This window comes from Columba livia, chromosome 12, assembly GCF_036013475.1.
Source record: "Columba livia isolate bColLiv1 breed racing homer chromosome 12, bColLiv1.pat.W.v2, whole genome shotgun sequence".
NCBI lineage: Eukaryota > Metazoa > Chordata > Aves > Columbiformes > Columbidae > Columba > Columba livia.
Window position 1 is genome coordinate 7,405,281 of NC_088613.1, and position 22,202 is coordinate 7,427,482.

General features: G+C 47.0%; 1 protein-coding gene across 14 annotated transcripts in view; it reads left to right on the forward strand.

Moving 5' to 3' along the window:
* The window catches only part of MBNL3 (muscleblind like splicing regulator 3), a 94,324-nt gene that overhangs the window by 60,373 nt on the left and 11,749 nt on the right, over positions 1-22,202 (forward strand). For 8 of the 14 annotated variants that reach the window (XM_065077631.1, XM_065077628.1, XM_065077627.1 and 5 more), the window contains 5 exons: positions 7,541-7,741; positions 9,168-9,404; positions 17,065-17,215; positions 19,508-19,543; positions 21,586-21,680. In XM_065077631.1, the coding sequence (XP_064933703.1) occupies positions 7,541-7,741; positions 9,168-9,404; positions 17,065-17,215; positions 19,508-19,543; positions 21,586-21,680 (720 nt within the window). The remainder of the gene's footprint in view (positions 1-7,540; positions 7,742-9,167; positions 9,405-17,064; positions 17,216-19,507; positions 19,544-21,585; positions 21,681-22,202) is intronic. The other 6 variants (XM_065077634.1, XM_065077636.1, XM_065077635.1 and 3 more) reach the window with 4 other exon arrangements.

Here is a 22,202-nt window from a genome sequence, read left to right on the forward strand (position 1 = left end):
GTTAAAACAGGTTTTCAAGCTGGAGAATCCTTTTACACCAGAGGGAGGATGGCTTGTGTCTGTTGGTTGGTTTATCTGTGAGTGGGTGACATTTGTCAGCTGGGTTTGATTCTGTTGCTATGTGTATTTTAAGAAATGTCAGAGGTCTTGAAGCAGCTCTTCAGTGCTGACATAAACAAGCTGCACATTTTTAACTGAGAGCCTAATTAGGAATTCTCCATTTGAAGTTGGGGCTGTCTTTCCTGGGGCAACATGCGGTTGTTGAGTGAGGTTCTCTGGGCTGTGTCTGGCTGGATCCCCAGGACAGACTCTTCCAGCCTGAAGATGTATGAGTCTGTGAACCAGACTGCACTTGGCCTCCTGGTCTCCCACCTACAGCACCTGGTTTCTCTGCCCAGATGAGGCTTCAGAGTCAGCATCTGTCACCCTGGCTTTGAAAAGCTGAGGTGTCTGGTTTATTCTCACAAGAGACCAGGGAAGGGTTTTTCCTTGGTGGAAGCTTTGTGCTGTTTAGTGTAAGGGCTTGTGATGGAGCTGTGTTTCCACAGGGAAAGCTGGCCAGTGTCCTTTCATGATGGTGCTCTGTCACCATACCAGAGCATTTCCCAAGTCTGGCATGTTCCTCCTGTCTTGTGAAGGCTTTTCCACATTCATCCTCGCTCTGGTTGTCCTGTGCGTGTCAGCAGCTTTATGTTCACTGGGCTGTCTAAGCTAGGAAAATGCTGTTTATTCTTCCCACTTTGAAGTTGGAAAAATGAGGCAGAAATAAAAATGGGCTACAGAAAAAGCCTTTAGTCGCTCTGTGCCTTAAGCTCTAATCTGCTGTAATCTTTACACCTCTTTTTGTGGAGTTTGAAAGTACGTGCACATCAGAAGGAAATCCTCAGTTCCCACTGAATGGTAGCACTGGTTTCCTAGCCCTGTACCAAAAGCAAACCTTTCCTGTTTGGGGTTTTCCTCTGTGGGGAGTTCACAGTGGATGCTCTTTGGCTGACTATTCAAAACACCTTTGGGATTTCCTCTTTGGAAAGTTCCCGTCTTCCCATTTTGCAATCTTGCAGCTCCAGTTCACTCCTGCAATTTGACTCCTGCCTTTTAAATTGCCTCTGAGACTGAATCTGTTGGTTTGTCTGGTTAGTGCTCTCATTTCAGAGGTAACCTTATCTGATGAGGAAGGTCCCTGGTTTCTAAATGGTGCCATGAAGGAGACGTGGGCAAAGAAGAAAAATAAAAATTTCTTCTGCAACGACTGCTCCCTTCCAGCTTTCCCACACTTGGCTCGTAGTAAACGAGCTCTGGGACTAATTCCTGCTGCCCAACTTGCTCCACACCAATTTCAGGACAAACAAGAGATTACTCTTTCACCTGCCTTTGATTTCCTGAAGATGCTGCCAGTGGAAGCAGGTTTTGAGAATGTTTTTTCTCTCTAAATGAGAAGGGTTGGGCCTCCTTCTGGCTACACATGAAATTCTTCAAAGCAGAAAGCATTGTATCAGATGCAGCAGCAGAACAAATCCCATGTGATCAGAAAGCTGATCAACGGGATGCCTGCTTAATTGGGATGCTTGCCAGAGACAAGATTTGGAACAGTGTGCTTAATAGCTCCAAACAATAGCTGAATGCTTTAGACTAAGTGCATTTTCACCAGAAAAGCTACCGTGTAAAAAAATAAATAAATGAAACACCACCAAACAGCACTTGACATAGAAGCTTTTCACTATTTTTTTTTTCCTGAAATGATACTGAATGTGTCTATGAGCTTACATCTACACGTTCGCAGCCAGATCCTCTTGTACCACCACTGACATCCAGCAAGAGCTAATCTACATGCTGGACCAAGAGCCAGGACCCTGATGGTGGCTGTTGAATGGAGGCGCTGCTTGGAAAAGAACCGTGTCCCAGGTGGACTGCCTGCTGCACGCAGCTCACGGAAGCCTGCGAGGTGTGAATTAATGCTTGCTGGTGTGAGCTTACTTCTCTGAAGTCTCTGATGTTTCTGCTAACTGTCCACGCAGAGCTGAGAATCATGTGAATGTTTGGTGCCTGTGATGCAGTTTTAACCAGACTGCTTTGTACAGCATTTTAAAATGAGTCAGGCAAGGACACAAAGCAGAGTATTTGCTCAGCATCCTGTATTTGTCTGGGAGAGACCTTAGAGAGACCATGTAGGTGCCAAGTAGGAAAGCTAGTAAAGTTTTGACTTTTCAAAGTCCAAATTCACCTTGACTTCTGGCTCTGTTTGAGTTGTGCTGGAAGTTCTCTGGGCTGGTTTTGCACCTCTGTTTCTGTTAGACTGTGTAAAAGTCAGATTGAAGGTGGATAGAGCTGGGCTCTGGCATCGATACAGAGAAGCATTTTGTTCTATGCTGTGTCTGGTTTCTGAAATATGGCTGTTTTGAGCTGTGTTTGTGCCAAAGCAAGGCCCCCCAAAAAGCACTGCACCCCAGGCCTGATCCCTGCCCTCTCCATTCTGCTCTGTCCCTTTGCTGTGGTGCGAGACAGGCTTCTGGAGCTGGCCATGGAGGTGCTTTAGCGCCAGCTCCGAGTTGAGCTGGTGGAGCAGGGCAGTGGTTTGAGTGGTGCTGCCCTGTTAGCTGTGTCTGCACAGGCAGCCGGACGGAGCTGCTGCCTCTGCTGCTGCCCTGGGGAGTTGTGTCCCCTCTCTGAGCTCTGTTTTCAAGCTCTTCATCTTTTCTTCCTGTCTAACTCTCTGTAGCCAGGACTGTCTTGACAGCTCGGAGTCACCCATGCCTCTGAAGACAACCCAGACTTTTAATGTAGCTCTGTGTCCCCTCCTGGGGCAGTGTGACCCTCATGCCTCCCCATGGTGCTGATGGAGGGGTTAATGCACAAGGTGGCCAGCTCTCTTGGCCAGTGAAGCTTGGAACAAGTGTTGGAACAGATTTCAACAGGTGTTTTGGGCATGTATTTGTTCTCTGCAGCAAAAATCTGATCTGTATCTCAGCTTCTAGTCAAAGGCACACTAGGAATTAATAAAGACATGTACCCTGGCCCACCAGGGAGCTGGTGTCTGCTCAGGGACAGTGCTGTGGGGTGTCAACACCTGACTTTTACAGTACAGCAGCCCACAAGTGAGCTTTCTGTTGAGCTAGGAGCATGTCGTTGAGGTCAGACTGGGGAAATGAGCATCTGTGGTGGTAGGTAGCCAGATCTTTTGGGTTCCATCCAGCACGTTCAGCTATCGTGTTAGAGGGGTGGTTTTACAGCCAGCCCCATGCAGTTGCGTTGGAGGGGAACACAGGTTTTTGCTTTTTCTGAACAGCATCAATTGTGTTTCCAATATCAGGGTCTTAAGCCTTGTCAGTATGAGATCTTTATCTTCTGTGTTTATATCACCAGGCTGTAATAAAAGCTGCTCCCGTTTTTTGTGTGTTTTCCACGTGTAGCTGCTTAGCAGCAACCTGTCTCCCCACCCCCATTCAGGCCATCAACACCTCTTCATTTATACTGGCTCTCTCATTTTTAGGCTTTCCCCTTTTAGGGTCTGAGGTAATTCAGAATCAACACTTCCCAGCTGAGGCAGCGCTTCTGTTCCACAAAACACCAGCCGCTCCTCTGCCTTCCTCTTCACACCCACTCTTTCTTCTCTAGCTCTAGCACGATTTCTGCTAGGCAAATTGAATGCAACTTCTAGTTTGTTAACAAAATCAGCTGTTCCGGGTTCTGTTCACCAGCAGCGGTGTCAAATGTCCTGCTCTGAGACGGTCCCTTCTCTCTGCTGACACTTTCAACCCAATGGCTCCCGTGCATGGGGTCTGTGAGGAGCTCAGAGCTGTTGGGGTCCTTGGCAGCCCTCCCCTCAAGATGTGTGTTCACAACAGCCATTGCAACTTTCTCTTTTTTCTTAATTCTTGCAAGCATTTTAATACTGAGTGAACCAGTCTTGTGAGCTGTTACTGGTGTGGGCCCATCTGCCACTGCACTGTAACCTGTTCCTGCTCAGGAGTTACTGGTAGTGCTACATGTGTTATGGTTAATAAAAGTTTGCAAGGAAACCTGCCCCTGTATTTCCTGAATTTGCAAGGGCTTTATGGGTAGCAGTGGGTAAGTGTTGATACTTTCAGTCTGTTTTTTTTGCCGTAGAACACACCAGCAACTAGGCTGAGAGTATACAGTCATAATATTGATCTGGCAGGTCTCCTGGCTGGGTTCAATCGCAAGAGGTGGATGGGAGGCATGCTGAGGAGAACAGTGCTGTTTGGAGTAGAAGTTACAGTAGGGTTCTGGCTGCAAGAAAGAAACTCACTCAAATTCCCTCAGGCCAGGCCTGGCACAGGGGACCTGCACAGACGTAAAGGGAGGAGGGGTTTGGCTGTAGCATCTTTATTACTGGTACTGGTGCATGAGCCAGATTGGATTTCCCAATCCAAGACAGGCAGTTGGGGCTGGCAATGAATGCAGCCCATCTTTTCCTCTTATCAGCCACAATAAATACAGAGCTCCTTGATGCCAGCTTACAAAGGAGCAGTTTTCAGTGCACTTCGCACGCTTCAGACTTAAAACCCCCAGTGCTTCTGGGTGTAACGTGCTGAGCGAGGTCTGCTTGTTCTCTGGCTGTGCATCCGATGAAAACGCCTGCAGGTGTGAGGTCCCTGCTCGTGGGCAGGGTGCGGAGCAGAGCTCTGGCTGCCCGTCAGTGGCTCTGGGCACGCAGTTCAGTTGGGCAGAAGAAGCAGCTGTGAAACCTCGAGAACGCGGCAGCAGATACGACAGGGCACGGAAACGGGTGAGCAACCAGCGGTAGTGATAAAAGCCCGTCCTGCTGTGTCATGCACTGTTCTGCAGGTCTCCAGGATCATGGGTAGATCTTCAGTTGCTCTTCCTCTGCTCTCTTCAGCTTGGGTTCAGATCCCTTAGCCTTTGCCAGTTGTTCCCAGGGAGGAGAGGGGCTGCTTTTGAGGGAGCAACCTTGGAGATGGAGACTGTGTGTTACAGGGAGAAGGACCTGCCTCTCCATTTGTAAGTGGCTTTGGTGGAGGGGCTGGTATATCACCTCTTCACAAACGTTTCACGCCCCTTCCCACCGGTTTCTGGTGAATTCACTCAGTGTGAGGCATTGCAGACCCCCAGCCCTTCTCCCTGGCTGCACAAATGCCCCAGCATCCTCTGAGCAGTGGGAGAAACATCTCTCCCCCATCTCAGAAACCAGCTGTGTCCTCGGGCTGGCTGCTGGTTTTGTTCAAGCCCAGACAGGGGAATCCTGCTTTAAAAGGATCTCCTGAAATTTTGGAGCAGTGTCAGTGCTATGCCTGCTCTGTCCAGACACCCAGGACTCTTGCTGTATTGTAGATTTGCCCACGCATTTGTGCAAGCCACACGTGCTGCGAGGTTTGAGCTACTATGGGTACACAAAACAAGTGCTGACAGTGTGTGTTGGGCCCCAACATAACCCTGTGCAGACTGGCCAGGCTGGAGAAACTCCTTAAAATAGCATTGACAGTACAAATGATGGCAGAAGTTCAGCAGGTGCCACTGTAATTACTAGTGTTCACACAAAAGAAAACACCTAATGGATGCTGCCTCCTCACTAAAGTGTTCAGGGAGTCACAGTGTTTGAAGATCCTTAAAGAGCTTTTCCAGCAGCAAAAGGTATAAAATGTCTGGGAGCCACAAAGAACTGAAAGAGAGAAGAAAGTGATTTAATAAAGAGCTGTAGACTGCAGGATCTCTGGATTTAATGGTTAAAGTCTTCCATCAGCTGAAGCAGGGCTTGACTTTGACTCAAAAGATAGAAAATTGGAAATCCTTCCCAGAGAGGACTATTGGGTTCCGCTACACTTAAAGCACCCAGCGTGGCTGATTCAGGAGGCCACGGCTCCTTCTGGAGGAGAAAGTGGGACGTATGCTGGCAGTGACCTGCCGTCCCCTTTCCCGTCATCTCAGGAGCTGCTTGCTGTCCCTCTGACCTTAGGAAGGGGTCATCATTAAACTAAATATAGGTTAGGACAGCTTGGCTGGTGTGTTACTGTGCACTAGCTTTTTCCTGATTCCAATAAGCAAAGTGTTTTTTAGTTTATGAAAGTACTGGGAGGAAGATGTTGTCAAGAAACACGCTGCCCATGTGTGATTTCTTTTAGAAACCCACAGGACTAGAGGTACAAAAATAAAAGCAAGGAGGGAATAATGTGTGTGACCAACAAGCCACCACAGGACATTTGGTAAGCACACTTGCATTTATTGCTGAGTAGAGGCTCGAGCTACCAAGGATGGCATCACGTACACCTGCGAATGCGAGAAGCTTTAACTGTAACCCAGAGTTCACAGTGGAGCAGTTGACTGAGGGGAAAATAAAAATAGCTGCAAGTCGCAGGCTCCTGTCCCTGGGGGCTGCTCGAGCCCCTGTACCGGAGCAGGAGTGCTGCCTTGCGGGCTCTGGTCCATGGGGTGGGCAGGGGGGACTTTTCATTAGCTGGAATTGATTTTGTTCCAAACACACCTCGGATCTGGTGCTTTAAAGTCGTACAGACTCCCTGACTGTAGGGGTTATTCACAGACTTTAAACTGATCGCCTGCTTAGGAGCTTTGTGCCATCTCTACCACCTGTCAGGATGGCAGCTCCTTGCCCAGACCAGAGCTGCTCAAGCTGCTATGGCCACCGGCAGTGAAGCTCTGCCATGCTTGCAGGGCCTGCTGAACACCATTTTGGAGATCAGAAGCAGTTGAGATCTTTATGGCTTGTTTTTCTGTCTCCTCAAGGGGACATCGCTCCTCACAGCATAACTGGAGTCCTGGACCTTGTGCTTGTCCACGTGGTCCATCTCATCTGGTACACTCTGTCCATGACTCTTCCAAGCCCACAACCCACCTGCTCTTGCCAAAGTCACGAGTTCTGGCACTTTGTAATGCTAGAGACTTAGGTGTCCGCTTGCTGCCCTTCCCATAGGGAATAGGCTCAGGGTACTCCTGCAAAGTTGCTTTTGCCTGGAGGCTGTTGACAGTCTGAAATGAACCCCGGATGTGCAGAATGCTAAACTTCCACGTGTTCTGTAGCAGAGATGCCTCACCCAACTGTGAATGATCCCATTTGTCTACCTGGGTTATACCAGCCATGATAACATGGAGCTCAGTGCATGCTGAAAGTGCTTTCAACCATGTAGCTAATGGCTGCGTGCTGCAAGGTCCTCAAGCTGCTGTTTACCTTGAGGTATCTGTACAGCATTGCTATGTAGATATATAGAAACTGAGACGTTTATTTGGGGATGAGAAATCTGTTTAATTTGGGCCTGCCCTAATTGATGGCATGAAATCCTTAATTGTGTCATTAAACTATAAAGATCATCAATATGCTTTGATCTGGCAAATAAAGGTGCCTTCTGTTCAGGATGAGTCACAAATCTGCGAGTCAGGAGAAAGGAATGGATCACGAGAAAATGGCGATAAATGAAGAGATTGGAGAACACAGCATTTTGATGTTGCTAATGAAATTATCTAAAAGGATTTAAGTGTTGCAAGGCTTTGGTGGGTAATCCAAGATAGGGGTTTTTAACTCATAGTTTATTTTTTCTCTTTCTATACACAGACGACGTTTCCTGTGACTCCATCGCTTGCAACGAGCCCCACGATGGCATTTAGTCCTTACCTGAGTCACGTTTCTCCTGGGATGGGCTTGGTTCCTGCAGAGCTTTTACCAAATACTCCTGTCCTGGTTTCTGGAAATCCTACTGTTACAGTGCCGGGAGGCTCTGCTGGGCAGAAACTGATGCGTACGGATAAACTGGAGGTATTTGGATGTCTGATACGATACTGCTGATGGGAAAGAACAAGGCATGTGGTCCCAGCTGTTGCTCTCTGCTAGAATGACCTGATGCGGCACAGCGCAAAATTTAACGTGCAGCTTTTCTGCCCGGGGCTGCTGCTCTCTGCTTGAGCAGACTCATGCAGGACCTGATCCCAGAACCTTGGAAGGCACTGGAAATTTGGAAGCAGTCGCTCTTCTGATTTCAGTGGGTTAGAACAGGGCTGGAATGGTTGGTTTATGTCTGTGATCTGCCGCACTTAAAAAAATGCAAATGGATGGATTACTGTTTCTCCCAGTTGAGTGGGACATGCTTTGGAAGTAACAGACACTTGCCTTGTCTGGAGATAGGTTTATCGAGCTTTTACAGAAAGTTTTAAGCATTACACTCTTGGGAATGTTGGGGTACGGGGCATTGGAAAGACATGTCCCCCTCCCCCTGCTGGCCGGGCATGCTGGGGCTTAGTGTTGGAGGAGCCGTAAATGTCTTTCAAACCCTGAGCAGAGGCTCTGCAGGAGATAAGGGCTGAGAACCTGAATTCAGAGGCCCCTGCAGCTGTAAATTATAGCACAGGAAGATAGTAGAGAAGGGTGTTATTTAAAAACATATAGTTTTGTGTTATATATGTTATATTTCCTTGCTGATTGATTCTGTTCTTGCACGATGTCTCAGCTTTCCCTACTGGTATGTGATCTATACTACCAGCTATAGTCCTCAACAATTTCTCTGAGTTCCTCACACAAGGAAACCTTGCAGAACCATTTTGTGAAACCTTTTTCCCTACCTTTGATGCTTCAGTGTTCATAACTTAAAAGGATCAGCAAGATCTTCTTAAAGCTGGCAATTTTGGTAACACCGTATGAACACGTTGCAGTATAATCAAACACACTGTCATGTAACCCCAGGGTCGGAGTTTTATTGTGGAGGGCACTAAGACTGTTGATGTGGAAGAGGCTCCTCATATTAAAGGCAAGGTACTTGTTGAAAATAACAGCAGCATGCAACATTTAGAATTAAGATGTCCTGCCCTTGAGTACGTTCCGTATCCAGCTGAGACATAAAGGGCAGAGTTATTAATCATTTAAGCTTTAGAGACAGAGGAGGAATCCTGAGCTCCAAAAGTTTTGGTAAACGATGTTAACTTCCTGGAGTTGCATTCCATTCTGCACAAGTTATGTACTTCCTATGCATTTGGCAATTGGTCTTGGTAACGTGTGTTTTTCATACCCTGAACCATTTGTGAGTAGCACCACTTGCCCCTGTGACTGTGGCTGTATGCGCTACCCAAGATGAACATGGATTTAGAGTACATGTAGTTTGATGTGGCCAACCGAACTGATAATTCTATGTTGAAAGTACTGAAGGAAGAGTAACCTGATGTTCTGCTTAATAATGTGACTTTCTTTTAAGGTTTGTCGAGAGTTTCAGCGTGGAAATTGCACACGTGGTGAGAATGATTGCCGCTATGCTCACCCTATAGATATTGCAATGATAGACACAAATGAAAATACTGTTACAGTTTGCATGGATTACATCAAAGGTCGATGCTCTAGGGAGAAATGCAAGTACTTTCATCCCCCTGCACACCTGCAAGCCAAAATCAAGGCAGCTCAACACCAGGTGAACCAGACAGCTGCAGCTGCGATGGTAAGTAGAGCTCTTACCAAGCTGTATTTCCATTGCTAAGAGATTTCATTTGTGTCATATGCATCATTTGTGGAAAAGTAGAGTGCTTTGTAAATGGCTGACTAGAGAGCTGAGAGCATGTGCAATACGAATCCCATCTCTCCATCCTGTCTTGTGTGCTCGCTGTAGCATGAAGCCCTGAGGGGGACAGTCCATCTTGCCCGTTAGGGACATGGTGGCAAACCCTGTGATTTTTCTGACATGGCATCATGAGGTCACAAGAACACAAGTACAGCAGCACCTGGAACCAGCACCTTCCCTGGCTAAGTCATAGGTGTCAGTATATCTTCCTCATTACACAATGAAAACAAAGACTGCCCATCCCATAATACATCCTTTGCAAGGAGATGCTGCCCTGTTGAAGTCAGTAGCAAAATTTCCACTGACTTAAAAGCAGACAAGATACTGGTTGTTCAGGCTTAGCAACCTTGTGCCTGATACCTTTTGTCAAGGCTTAGTGAAATGACAAGACTCAAACCAAGGATGACGCCCTGGCCTGTTTGATACTTCGGGCCTGGTGAAAATGGTCCCACCTGCATTTTAATTTGAACTATGACTTCTCATTCTGTAAATGAGTCAAGGAAGTCTTACTGGATCAGATTCCTTGCTGGAGTAAATGTTTGCCATTCTGTTGAATGTCATTTAATGGCACCTATTTATTCCGGAGATGAGAGAGCTGGGATGTCCAGCCTGGGGAGAGAAGAAAAGGCTCAGGGAAGTCTTACCCATGTGTATAAATTTCTGATGGGGGAAGTAAAGATGATGGAGGCAAACTCTTCTCTGTGGTGCACAGTGAAAGAACAAGGGGCAATGGGCACGAAGTGAAATATAGGAAATTCCATTTAAACATAACTTATTTACTATGAGGGTGATCAAACACTGCAACAGGTTGCTTGGAGATACTCAGAAGGTGCTTCAGCTGACCCTGCTGTGAGCAGGGTGATCTCCAGAGGTCACTTCCAACCTCATCCATTCTGTGATATGTTTTTTTTTATAATAATAAAATAAAAATGTTCTTGCTTCCTTTTGATTTACAAGTAAGACTACTAAATTTTTTCTAAGTACCTCTTTTTTATTTTTAAGACAGTAAAGTAAGTTGCTTTCATTCTGGGTTAAATGTAATGCAGAACTGGGAAGATTCTAGAAATTAAACACTTGGCATCCTTGTAGTATTCCCTTGAATGTAATTTGAAGAACCAATTTATACCGCCGTATTTATTTGTCTTGCAGAGTTTGTCTACTAGATTTCTTACTATTTTTATTATTGTTGACACGACAGCCCAGGTCTGTTGAAAAAGAACCTTCTGAAGCGAAATTCTTGTGTTTTTTACAACTGACTCTTTGCTTTATCACTAATTATCTAGGACACTGCTATTTAACCAAAGCCAGTGCATGTTTTATTCATGCTACTGGCTTCTTTTAAAAACGTAATTAACCTTATTTGTATGCTGTTAACTAGAATCTTTAAAATATTTATTGATGGCTTGTTGCATCACCCCCGCAACCAAAACAGCTTACATTATTCATTGAGTTTTCAAGGTTTGGTGCATTTACTGTACCTGTTGAGGAATAAGACTTTATTAAAGGGAAGAATGGTGCCCAGTTTTCTCAGATCAAAAAAACATCTGCCAGACAAATGGGCGCACCTTCTAAATTAGATTTGGAATGGCTTCAAATCGAAATTCAGAAGATATTTCTGTGAGAGACCCAACCCTGCGCTTACTTGACATGCACAAGTAGCAGCTCTACTCCTGCTTGGCTGAAGTGGGTGCAGCACAGTCCGATGACCTGGGGCAGGCTCGGTCCTCGGTTCAGGGTGTCACTTCAGCATGTGCTTGAACCTCTCTTCTGTGCCGGTGCTCCTGCCCCCAGCGCTCCCGCTGAGCTCTGCATGGCGTGTGGCTGCAGAACGAGCGCTGAAGCCCAGGGCGAGGCCGCTTGCGGGTGCTAATCCCTGGGCGCTCCTGACCCGCTGTGCCAGCCCCAGTGAAGATGCTCTAACGCACGTGTCCCACAATGACGTTTCTTTACTTTTAAAACTTACCGAGGCAAAATAGCTGACTAGCCGCTAGGCCAGGTAATTACTCAGCCACCCCATGTTGTGCATGCCTCGTCTTTTTAATATATTGTATAATGCATTCATTTTTTTTTTTTCTCTTCGCCTCCCAAAATTGTTGCTTTCTCTTGACACACTTCTGCTTGCTGTTTTTGTTACCGTGCTTGACCCCCCCTTCCCAGCCCATTGCCATCATGTGCTCGCTGCCTGCTAACTAAGACTCAGACAGCTGTCAGATCGCTGAAGCGACCGCTCGAGGCCACCTTTGACCTGGTACTTGGACCTTTCACCTTCTCGCTTTTGCACGTAACCATCTTAGTCTGCATGAAAGCCTTCCGCACTTGGTCTGTTGTGTTAGTGCCTGGGGAGACTGCCCATCCTGGCCAGAAATGTTGCAGTGTGTGTTCAGACATGCTGATCCTGTGCCTCATGCACCATCCATTAACCGTCCGAGCTTTGCCTCCTGAAGCCTGGATGTGTTTTGGAGGCAGTGAATATTCTTGGGGAGGAGACAGCTCTGGGTTTTGAAGTGTTTTTCCAAACAGTAGTAGCTTTGGAGTCATGAGACATGATGTTTCAGTGAGAATTTAACTCATTAGGTCTGCAGTGTGCTGGATATGCCAGAGGACTGGGTGGTGCAGGGCAGATCCAGCAACTCTTTGTGGTGTGCCCAACAGCACAGCCTTGCCTGGGCAGTGTCAGGCTGGTACTCACCTGCAGAAAGGTGTTGTGTGCAATGGGCACAGCTCAGATTTAGGAGGGAGAGCACTGACAGTACCCTCAGAGATCTGTGCTGGGAACTGAAGCAGATGCAGGTCAGGACTTTGGCTGGGTGTTCAGTAAGCTGGGGAGGTGGCTGCAGCTCCAACTCTGGTTCCTTGCTCCATACCTAGTGGGACAGTGTCAGCAAAGGGACCTTGCTCTGGGTGCTTTTTCTTTCAGTCCCAGGCACAGGATCTGCTCCCCAGGCTTCTGCCTGCAAGCTCTTCATAAAAGCTACCTTTGATTATTTTCTGAGTCTCAAATATGTTTACCTGTTTTCATGATGCTCATAACAAGGCAAAAGCCAGCCTCCCAGTCTGCTGTCAGTCCTGGCTCCGTAGAAGACAGCTCTGTCCTGCTCATCCCAAATAACATGGGATGCAATACATTCTGAAAAAGGAGCAGTTCCTGGTGCACAGCTATAGGGGAAAAGGGAAGAGTGGACACAGAGGAGTCGTGAAACCTTAAAGGTGTTATTGCTCCTCATTCTCAGAGCAAAGAAGCAGGGTCTGATCCGTTGCCTTTCACCTCTGAAGACTTGGTTTTGGGGTTCTTTTTTAAGTAGTCCAGAGGCTTCCTTATCAGAGGTTTAGGCAGCAGCACTGGGAGACCTTGCTAGGGACCAGCTTCCACCAGCAGTCGTGGAATTAGGCTGTAAATGACATAACAGCCTGTTGCTCCCTGCTGCTCACGGCTGGCACAAACGCAGCCCAAAGGCAGCGCAGGCAGCGCTGCCCTCGGCAAGAACCACCTCTACAAGACTCGGTCTGGCAGAGTATGGGAAAGCCCTTTAACTCCCCTGCCCTCCTGATGTCCCTCACTGAACAAACCCCCATTGGTGAAGTTATTTTTAATGGTCTTCCTGCTATGAAACATCTGAAGGTTCGCAACCGCGTTGTTGGAATACGTCACCTCCTCTGAACCCTTTGGGAGGGCTACACCAGAGAAGGATTCACAGTGGTGATAAGAGCATGTATAATCTTTAGAGGAAACTGCTCAGATTGCTTCTGCTGCTTTCCAGGGAATGGGCGCTTCCTCTGCCCTCGCTCAGATCATTTTGTATTTGTTGTGCCTTGGACTGAAGTAGCAATCCAGATACAGACCAAGGCCCCTCTCTGCGAAGTGCAAAGGGGTGAAAGTGTGATCTGCTCCCAGGAGACAGAGGTCTGAGGGGAACTTTGAGATGCAATTAAATTGTTTGTTGTGAATATTTAATCCAGTTCTTCTCTTGCAAAATATAACGAGAGGGTTGTTAACCAGCACGTGGGAAATTTTGACTTTGGCATGCAGTGCAGTTTTTTTTATCTCTCAGTCGTGCTGATTGTTTTCCATGCCATGCAGAGAAGTGCCACAAACCTCTTTGTTCAGATGCTCATGTTCCAGCAGGAATGTGACTTTCCCAGCCCAAAAATGGGAAGCTGCCTGGCATTTTTTTAGTGGGAATTGTTCACTGGGATCAGTGTGGACTGTCACGTGGACCCTTTCACCAGTGTAGATGGTCTGATTGTGTTGTATTAAGGTGCATACCCCTGTGCACAAAAACACACAGGCAAAGAAAGAAGTTTGGAAGAAGGTACTGTCAAAGGGTACTGCTACATCTGTGATAGTCAGAGCTTGTCCAGAGGGAAATCACAAGCAGCAGAATGAGGTAAACTCACCAAGTTCTTTGCTGCAAGGGTTTAGTCTAGCTCCTGTCCTGTAGCAGAGAGGCACTAGCTACAGAATTTGGTAAGGTGAAAATATGGTGAGGAGTTTCCCATTGCCTTTTGTAGGTGCTACAGGAGACACTTGGGGGATTTCTTCACAGCCAAGACATGGTGCAAGACAGAAGTGTTTTATCTCTATGAGCTGATATAATTCCTGCAGATCTTGAGACTGATACAAAATTTCTTGCCCCTTTGAAATAAAACACATTTGTTTGCTTCTGTGTTCCTGTCGGACCCCTGTGCAGGAGCTGTATTGACCCAACTTCATCGTGTGCAATTTTAGACACCTCTCATGCACATTTGGAGATAGACCTTCCAGTGAGCGTGTTCCTGGTTTGGGGCTCTTACCTCAACACAAGGGCTGGAGAAATGGTGAAGTCAGTCCCCCTGGGCCTTCCTGTGCCAGAATATCGAGAATAAGTTAGGTTGGCAAGAGGAGGAGCACAATCTTCAGGACTTGCTCCTGTATGGATGCTCCCCCAGCTGCTGGGAGGGGAGAGGTGACCCTGAGGCTGTGTCAAACCACACACAAACCAGGTTGGGCTCCTGGCTCTGGTGCCCACAGAGCCCGTGAGGCAGAACTGACCTTTAGGCTGTGCAACAGCTGCCGCAGTGGGCTTGTTTCTTTAGAAGAGTCTGGAAACGTTGCATTTATTTGGGCTTCTCCACTCAGACGTTTCCTGAAGGTGCTTTCAGGGAGCAGTAGCAAGGCTGCCACAGCTCCTTTCTCTCCTTTCTCCCAGGAGGCTGTAGCAGGGTCGGACAAAGGGTGATGTTGGAGAGCTGATGGGTTAGTCTGTTGTGCCTTGATGTCCCCATGGCCTGTTGATGTTTGTGTGCTCCCTGTGACTGCAGTGCTGGGCTCAGGAATTGTCCCACGTGTAAAGAGCCAGGACATCATGGCAAGGTCCCAAAGCCTTCAGCTGTTCTGCTTTTGGCACTGCCATTATGGGATAATGGGCTTTTAGGGGTGGTGACAGCCTTTGGCCACAAAGCAAGGAGTCAAAAGTCCATTATGTCTCTGGCATAGTTACTTTACTATAATTAGTAATTATTTTTTTTTTCTGAGGCAGATTTTGGAAGCATCTGAAAAAGAATGTTTTGCAATCAGGCACAGTAAGGAGTGTGAATTTAAGCAGCAAGTGCTTCAGTCGCTGTAAATTTGTATAACAACTCCAATGTAAGTGGAGTTACTCCAGTCTCTACAAGCTGCAGATCTGTCCCATGCCTGGAGGAACATTCATGTAGCTGTCATTAAATAGTGGAGATGTAGATATAGCCAGATTTAACGTAGATAGCAATGAGAGCTCTCCTAGAAATGGAAAGTCTTAGATCTTTACCTAATATACCTCATCCTAAAATACAGACCTTGAGCAAAAGGTTTTGGTGTCTGTATCTGAGAATGTTGTCCAGTGTTTGCTGTCTTTTGGTTCTAGCCAGAAGAAGTCTGGAAAGATGAAGTCCTAGTGCTGGCACTGGATGCCTGCTAGCATTAGCAAAGGATGTGTGCATGTCTCAGGGCAGTTTTTCAAATGCAATTTCTTCTTCTAATTTTCCTTTTTTTTTTTTTTTTTTTTAATAATAAAACCACCTAAAAGCCACCATATGAATAGAGATAGAATAATGTTTTGCCTGGAAGTATCTTCCTTAACATTTCTCAGATGAGCAGTCTCCTATAGCAAATTAAAGTGAAGCCTGTTTCTAGATGGTGACAAACTGTTGCAAGCTTTCACTTATATTCTGTTGTGTGTTGGTCTTCATAATGCTTTAAAAATCTCTTGTTTCCTTTCTCCCAAGCACTGTTTGTAGCAGTAACCCTTCATTAGCTAAATCTCCTCCATTACCAACACTTCACTGTCACCTATTAAAAAAAAAAAATAGGCGTGCTAACCCTATTTTTCAGCTATTGCTTTGCTACACGATATAGACTAACACAACTAGGCAGAAATGACCTGATTCTGCATGACTTCCACGTGCGTAAATCTCATTGACGTCAATGGGAGTGTTACGTGCAAAAGGACTGCAGGGCATAATTAAAAAGGACCCTTTTCTATCACAATGTGGAGAAAAAAATGTGGTTTCTACTTGGGTACAATGAAGAGCTGTAAATTATTGGAAACATTCCTGTCTCCTAAGAACCTGACATACTACTTCGCTGTTGAGACATGCTTGGGTGAATGATGAGTAACTCACTGAGACAAGTTCCTGAGTTTGGTTAATACTTTTTACCAAGTCTGATCATGAAACAGGTTTGACGGGCTGGAAAAAGCTCGGTGGTGTGATAAAACAAAAAGAGAGAATTTGCCTGATCGCAGGGCCCACCCAAATCTTGGAACACCAGATTTGTCAATGGCTTTTTCCACTGTTAATAATGGCAAGCAATATTTAACTGTTGGAGGCCATCTAGAGCTTGGGAGCTGGTCCACATCTACGGGTGGTGAGCTGTGAGAATCAGGCCTGTCTTTCACCATGTTGCTCAGCCTCTCTACTATCAAATGGAAATGCGCTTTTCTGTGAACGTAACATTACGCGTGTAACTGGCAACAGCTACTGCTTTAGCACCCAGACACATGGGTCAGCACGTGTCCGCGCTTCCACACTTACATGTAGGCAGGTGTTGAAACAGCCAGAGGCAAGCATCCCTTTCCTTTTTTTCCCATGGCATTTATGCTTACGCTAATTTTCTTGTTTTTAAATAGACATCGACTATGTTCCTCTTAGCTGGTATTTTTTTTAAATGCGTGTTGCCTGCAGCTGCTCTTCATAGTCTGCTCTCCAGGTGATCGCTTCTCCCCTTCTTCCCCCTCATACTTTTTTCCTATGTGTCCTAGTCAGTCCTGCTGAAAAGCTCCCGTAGCATCCCTCCTCCTGCTCCGCTCTGCCCCTTCTCCTGGTGCATTTACTAACAGCTTACCTGGTGATGTTGTGGTTTCATCTACTGTGATTTAGCTGCTCCTCCCTTTCCTATCACACTCGGTTGACACAGTGGCAGGTGATTTGCAGCCAAGACCCCATATTATTTATTGCATGCTTGATCTACATCTGGGCCCCTATTTTTTTTCACTCCACTTGTCTTTAATGACTCCCTTATCCACAGGCCCTGCCGCCTGGTGCACTTCAACCTTTACCAAAGAGGCCAGCACTTGAAAAAAACAATGGTGCCACCACAGTCTTTAACCCAAGCGTTTTCCACTACCAACAGGCTCTAGCCAACATGCAGTTGCAACAGCCTACATTCATCCCTACAGGTAAGTGTCTCCTTGCTTTTCCCACCATCGTAGTTGTCTGGTTTTGTGACCTAGGCATTGAGCTAATGAGCAGATTTGTACAAGTCCTTAGCAAAGAGTATCAGTGTGTAGTTTCATGTTAAAAATGGATGAAAAGTTGACATTTTGTTGTTTGACTTCTTTTTTGCTTCACCTACTATAGTTCAGAGGTTTTCACTTGTAAAGATCCCTTCTTAGCCTTTTTTGTTTGGTTTGGGTTTTTTTTTTAAGCGGTTGAACTAAGAAAAATGTCTGCATGTTTCTTGAATTCATACTTTCTCCTCCTTATGTTTCAACTGGTTAATCCCAAATTAATTCTTTGACTCTTGCGTAGCACTCTTATGGACTCATGTTAAAATGTCTTACGGACCTCTGTGCGTGCTCACTTGAAGCTGCAGGTATCTTTCTGAGCTTCTAGGTCAGTGGCTTACATATTCCAGCAGCCATGATGTTGATAGAGGGAATGGTTCATATTTAGTAAATACAAATTACATAATCCTCTTTAAAGGCATATATTTCCCTCTTGCTTGTCTTTGGAGCAGGATGATAGCCTAAGCTTTTTAAAAGCAATTTAGCTCACAGCTTTTATTGTACCTTTAAGGTCTCAGAGTAAAATTGAAAGATGCAGTTCAGTAATTCATATAGGACTCAAAATATTGACGTGGCAGATGTGACTGCTGACTAGCCAATTAACTTCTATTCACTGCAACCAAATGAAAAACAAAACCTGCTTAGTGTTGTAAGTGGCTGAATTAGAAATATTCCAAAGTTGATAGCTTGTTTTTTTAGTGTCATTATTATCATTGCAGAGCGTTAAAAGAAAGTGAATGCCCAGTGTTTTTAATGTTTAATGCTGTGTTCACTTGCCAGATGATATTTACAAAAATATAGATGGTGTTCCTCTGGGCTGGCCCTGCCAGGTGAACACGTAGTAGACGTGCACCTTGGTCTCGCCATCCCTTGGGGTCAGGGGAAAAAGATTTAGAGAGTGTCCCATACTGAAACCAAACTGTGTCTCAGGTGTGAGCTCCAGAGAGCTGAGACCCAAACCCTGAGCTCCTTTGGCTTTCCTGCTCTGAGAGCACTTGGAGACACTCGGAGCTCAGCAGCTGCCAAGATGTTCTTCCAGGGAAGTGGTGTCTTGCTTGGAGAGACGGAGGGAGGGACTCGGGTAGGAGCCTCCCCCTGTGTGCTCTGCAAAGTGCTCCTGGAGGGGATGGGCTGAGCAGAACTCTGTTCGGTGCCAAGCAAAATGCTTCTGCAGGAAACGCTGACACCCTTGTCAATGCCAAGGCCCTGAGCTGGCTTCATGCTCTTCTTCCTCGAGGTCGAGGTTGCCACAGTTGACATAAGGACACGCATTTCTGATGTCAGCACCATAAATTAGCTTTTACCCAACACTCTCGCTGGGCTGCTGTGCCCTGTCTCGTGGCAATGAAATTACGTGCAGAGATGATGCGTAACAGGTCTGTTTGCTGGCAGCTGCTCTCATCTGAGGACATTAATGCTGGGCAGAGCAGCAAACTTCCAGTCAGAGGACAGATCTCTGATTAATTTACTTTACGCATCCTCATTTTCCCTTATGCGCCAGACTGCAGATCTGGTCTCGGGCTTCGCAGCGCTCTGGCAGCCGAAGCGGAGAAGTGACACGGAGCAGCTCTCGCCGTGGGGAGGGAAAGTGAGCTGGTGCTGTTCTTAGTTTCTCCCGTTCAGTTATTGAGAGATCAGCATCGTGGGTTGCCGTGGCGGGGAAAGTCAGGGTGGCTACTGAAAACAGCATCATCACTGCAATTGTTGAAAGTCCAGGAAAAAAACCTGCCTCTTTCAGCTTAAACTAGAGACTTTGAATCCCAGTCCCTGCTTGCAGGAGTAAATTGCTTTTGGAAAGTCAGTTTTAACATGAGTGTGATGTTTCTCTAAGGGCAGTTTGTTTTCTGCTGACATGATCAGAAAGAAATCAACACAACTGATACAAAAAAACCCCTAACAACCTTGATTTCAAGGATAGATCATGTAATTTAATGCCAGGGTGGGAGAAGAAATATATTCTCTACTACCCGAGAATTGAAGAATTAATTTGGTTTGCTATGATCTCTTAAAACTGATTTTAAACAATTTATGTACCAGTACTCAGAATCTGTTTGCATGTGCTTAAATACTAAATGCTGCAAAGAGAATACCTGCTTTTTAGTTAAAGTGATTTCTAACACTGAAGCTTCACTAATGAAATATCCCTTTTGTTCATCTTTCCACGCTTCAATGCATGGTGTGCAGGGTCAGTTCTGTGCATGACACCCACTGCAAGCGTTGGTAGGTTTTTCTACACAACTTCTCAACTTTTCCAAATCTGAAAGAGACAGCAAGTTAGTATGTGTCAGTGAGAACCTGGGTGGCTGAGTGGTGTGACTGTCTATCCGCTGTCTTCTCTGAGGCTTAAATGGTTGCATCCCTTTTAATTTCTGTGCGGTGTTTCATGTGACTAATAAGAGAATCCAATGTGATGTGTTCCCACCCCTATTTAGTTCCGCTGCAGAGACAAAGATTTGTCACTTTAAATGTTTTTACAAGCCGTTAAAGTCATGCAACGTAAGGAAATACCAAGGGGAAGATCCTGTTGATTTATTTTTTTGTGTCAGGCATCAGGTGGATTAGAGTTTGGATTTTTCATTTTCCTTCTGAGGATATATTTAGGAGACTGGTTGAATAAAGACACTAAGGAGGGATGCAGGTGGGGTCAGCCCTTCTGCCAGAGCAGGCCGGTTTTGTACAGCGAGAGAAGCAGGGCTGAAACTGTGGGCAGGCTGAAGATCTCTTTAGTGAAGTGTCAGCTGTGCAGGTACCAGGAACTGTAGGGAGATGCTGCTGCTGGTGTACCTGGGGTACGGTGAGGGGACAGGGCTGAGTACACACTGCTGCTGCAGGCATCCAGTACGTTCAGGCTCAGAGTCTGGGTCTTACTGGGAACCTGTGCAGGTCTTTGAGTGCAGCAGGGTGGCTGAAAACTGAGCTTTCATCCTCCAACCAAGGTTCGACAAGACTGCCAGCATTCAGGTGGCTGCCTGCTTCAAGCAGAGGGAGAGAGGCAGGAGCCCCGGGGAGGGTGCAAGGCTTTTGGAGAGCCGATCTGAAAGCTTTGGCAGGAGCGGCTAAGCACTCTGCTCTCGAACCTCCCCATCCCTGTAGTGCAGGGAGGACCCGCTGCTTGCTTGATAGGGAGCTTAGCCCTTCAAACACACGTCTGCCTGTAGGAAACCCCAGCCCACATGCTCCAGTGTCCTGGAGCGTGCTCAGCCTGCAGGGACATGTGCTGCCCGCTGGGGCTGCCTGTTTGCTGGGGTGGAGGGGAAGGCAAGTCTGCTTCCCCACCGCATGTTTGCAGGGACAGCCAGGCCTCTCCATTGCTTCCTGGTCCTGCAAACCCCCTGGGTTTGAGGGATGCCCATGTGCACCACGGAGCATCCCCTCCAGCGCTGTGCTCTGCGGAACGCACAGCTTCAGGAGGCTGCCGAGCTCCCTGCTGCCGTGTTGTCCTTTCGGATGCTCTTCCTGCAAATTGTAGCTGTTTGGATGCATTCATGTATTTTTCTCTCTCAGCCCCCTCCACTCTCCATCCCCCCACCACCCCACAGGAGGGGAATTTTGCCAAATCCTCTAGAATTAGGGTGGAAAGGAAGCACGCTGAATTTGTACGTAGAGAGCTCGGGCTGCCAGCCGCTTGTTTGCCATGCCTCCAGCTCTGTCCCATGCCAAAACATCGTCCCCTCTAGAGAGAGGCGAAAAAACCCAGTGAAAGGGCCACAGTGGCCACTGCAAAGTGCATCATGTACCTCTGGTTGCTGGCGGGGACGGGGTGGGGAGGAAAGGGGACAAGCTTTCCCAGGCGGGTGGGAGGGTGCGCTTGCCAAAATGTCCCCACCCAAAGGAACGTGCACTGGCTGTGTCTAACTCCCCATGGGTGCGAGCTGACGTGGGCTTTTGCTAGCACACCCACCCTCTCCCCCCTTTGGAAATTTGGCCCTCAGAGTCTAATACATCATTGTTCTGCTTATAAATGTACTAAGTGTTGAGAATGTTTTGGTTTTTTCCTTAATTATAATTGTAATTGGCTTTTCCCCTTCTCTCTTGTTTATTTTTTTCCCAACGCTGTCTTGCTTTGCACTGTGATTGCATGCTGCGCCCCGATGTGTCCTTCATGATGATGTCACATGGCTTGTTGCTGTGATTCCTGCCACGCCCCCAAATCCACCACATGTTGCCATGGTTACATTAAAAAATACAAACAAACAAACAAACAAAATATATATATACGCTCCACCCTCCCGTATGTCGCTTCCATGGTTCCCTTCCGAAAGTGCCCATGATGCACGGTGCTACGCCCACCACTGTGTCTGCAGCAACAACTCCTGCCACCAGCGTCCCCTTCGCTGCAACAGCTACCGCCAATCAGGTTTGGCCCTTTCAATGGCTTTCTTTCACGTGTTCCGATCTCGAGGACCGGGCGAGGGCCGGATCCTGCACGGGGCCGAGCGCCTTCCTGACCCGCTCGGCTCGGTGCAGGAGGCAGCGTGTGTGTGTGTGTGTGTGTGTGTGTGTGTGTCTGGGGATTGGTGAGGGGGCACCGGCTGGTCCTGCCGTGTGCGGGATGGGCAGCGAGCCTGGCTGGAGCGTAGGGATGGGCGATTAGCAGGGGTGCAGGTGCTTCTCCAAAAATAACATCCCCCCAAGATCCTGAAAAACCAGGCTGTAAAACTCCCAACCACACCGTTGCGCAAGACCTGCAGCACTTCTGCTTTCAGTCTCAAGCAGAAATACCACCCTGAGCATCCTTCCCTGTGGTATTTTGGCATGTCCTCTCTGGGCTGGAAAGTGGAAGTGAAAACAGCAGCCTCCCCTCGTTGCAAGATTGGACTCTAAAAAACAAAACCCCAAAAACCAATCGAAACCCAGAAAATCAGGGGGCAACATTATG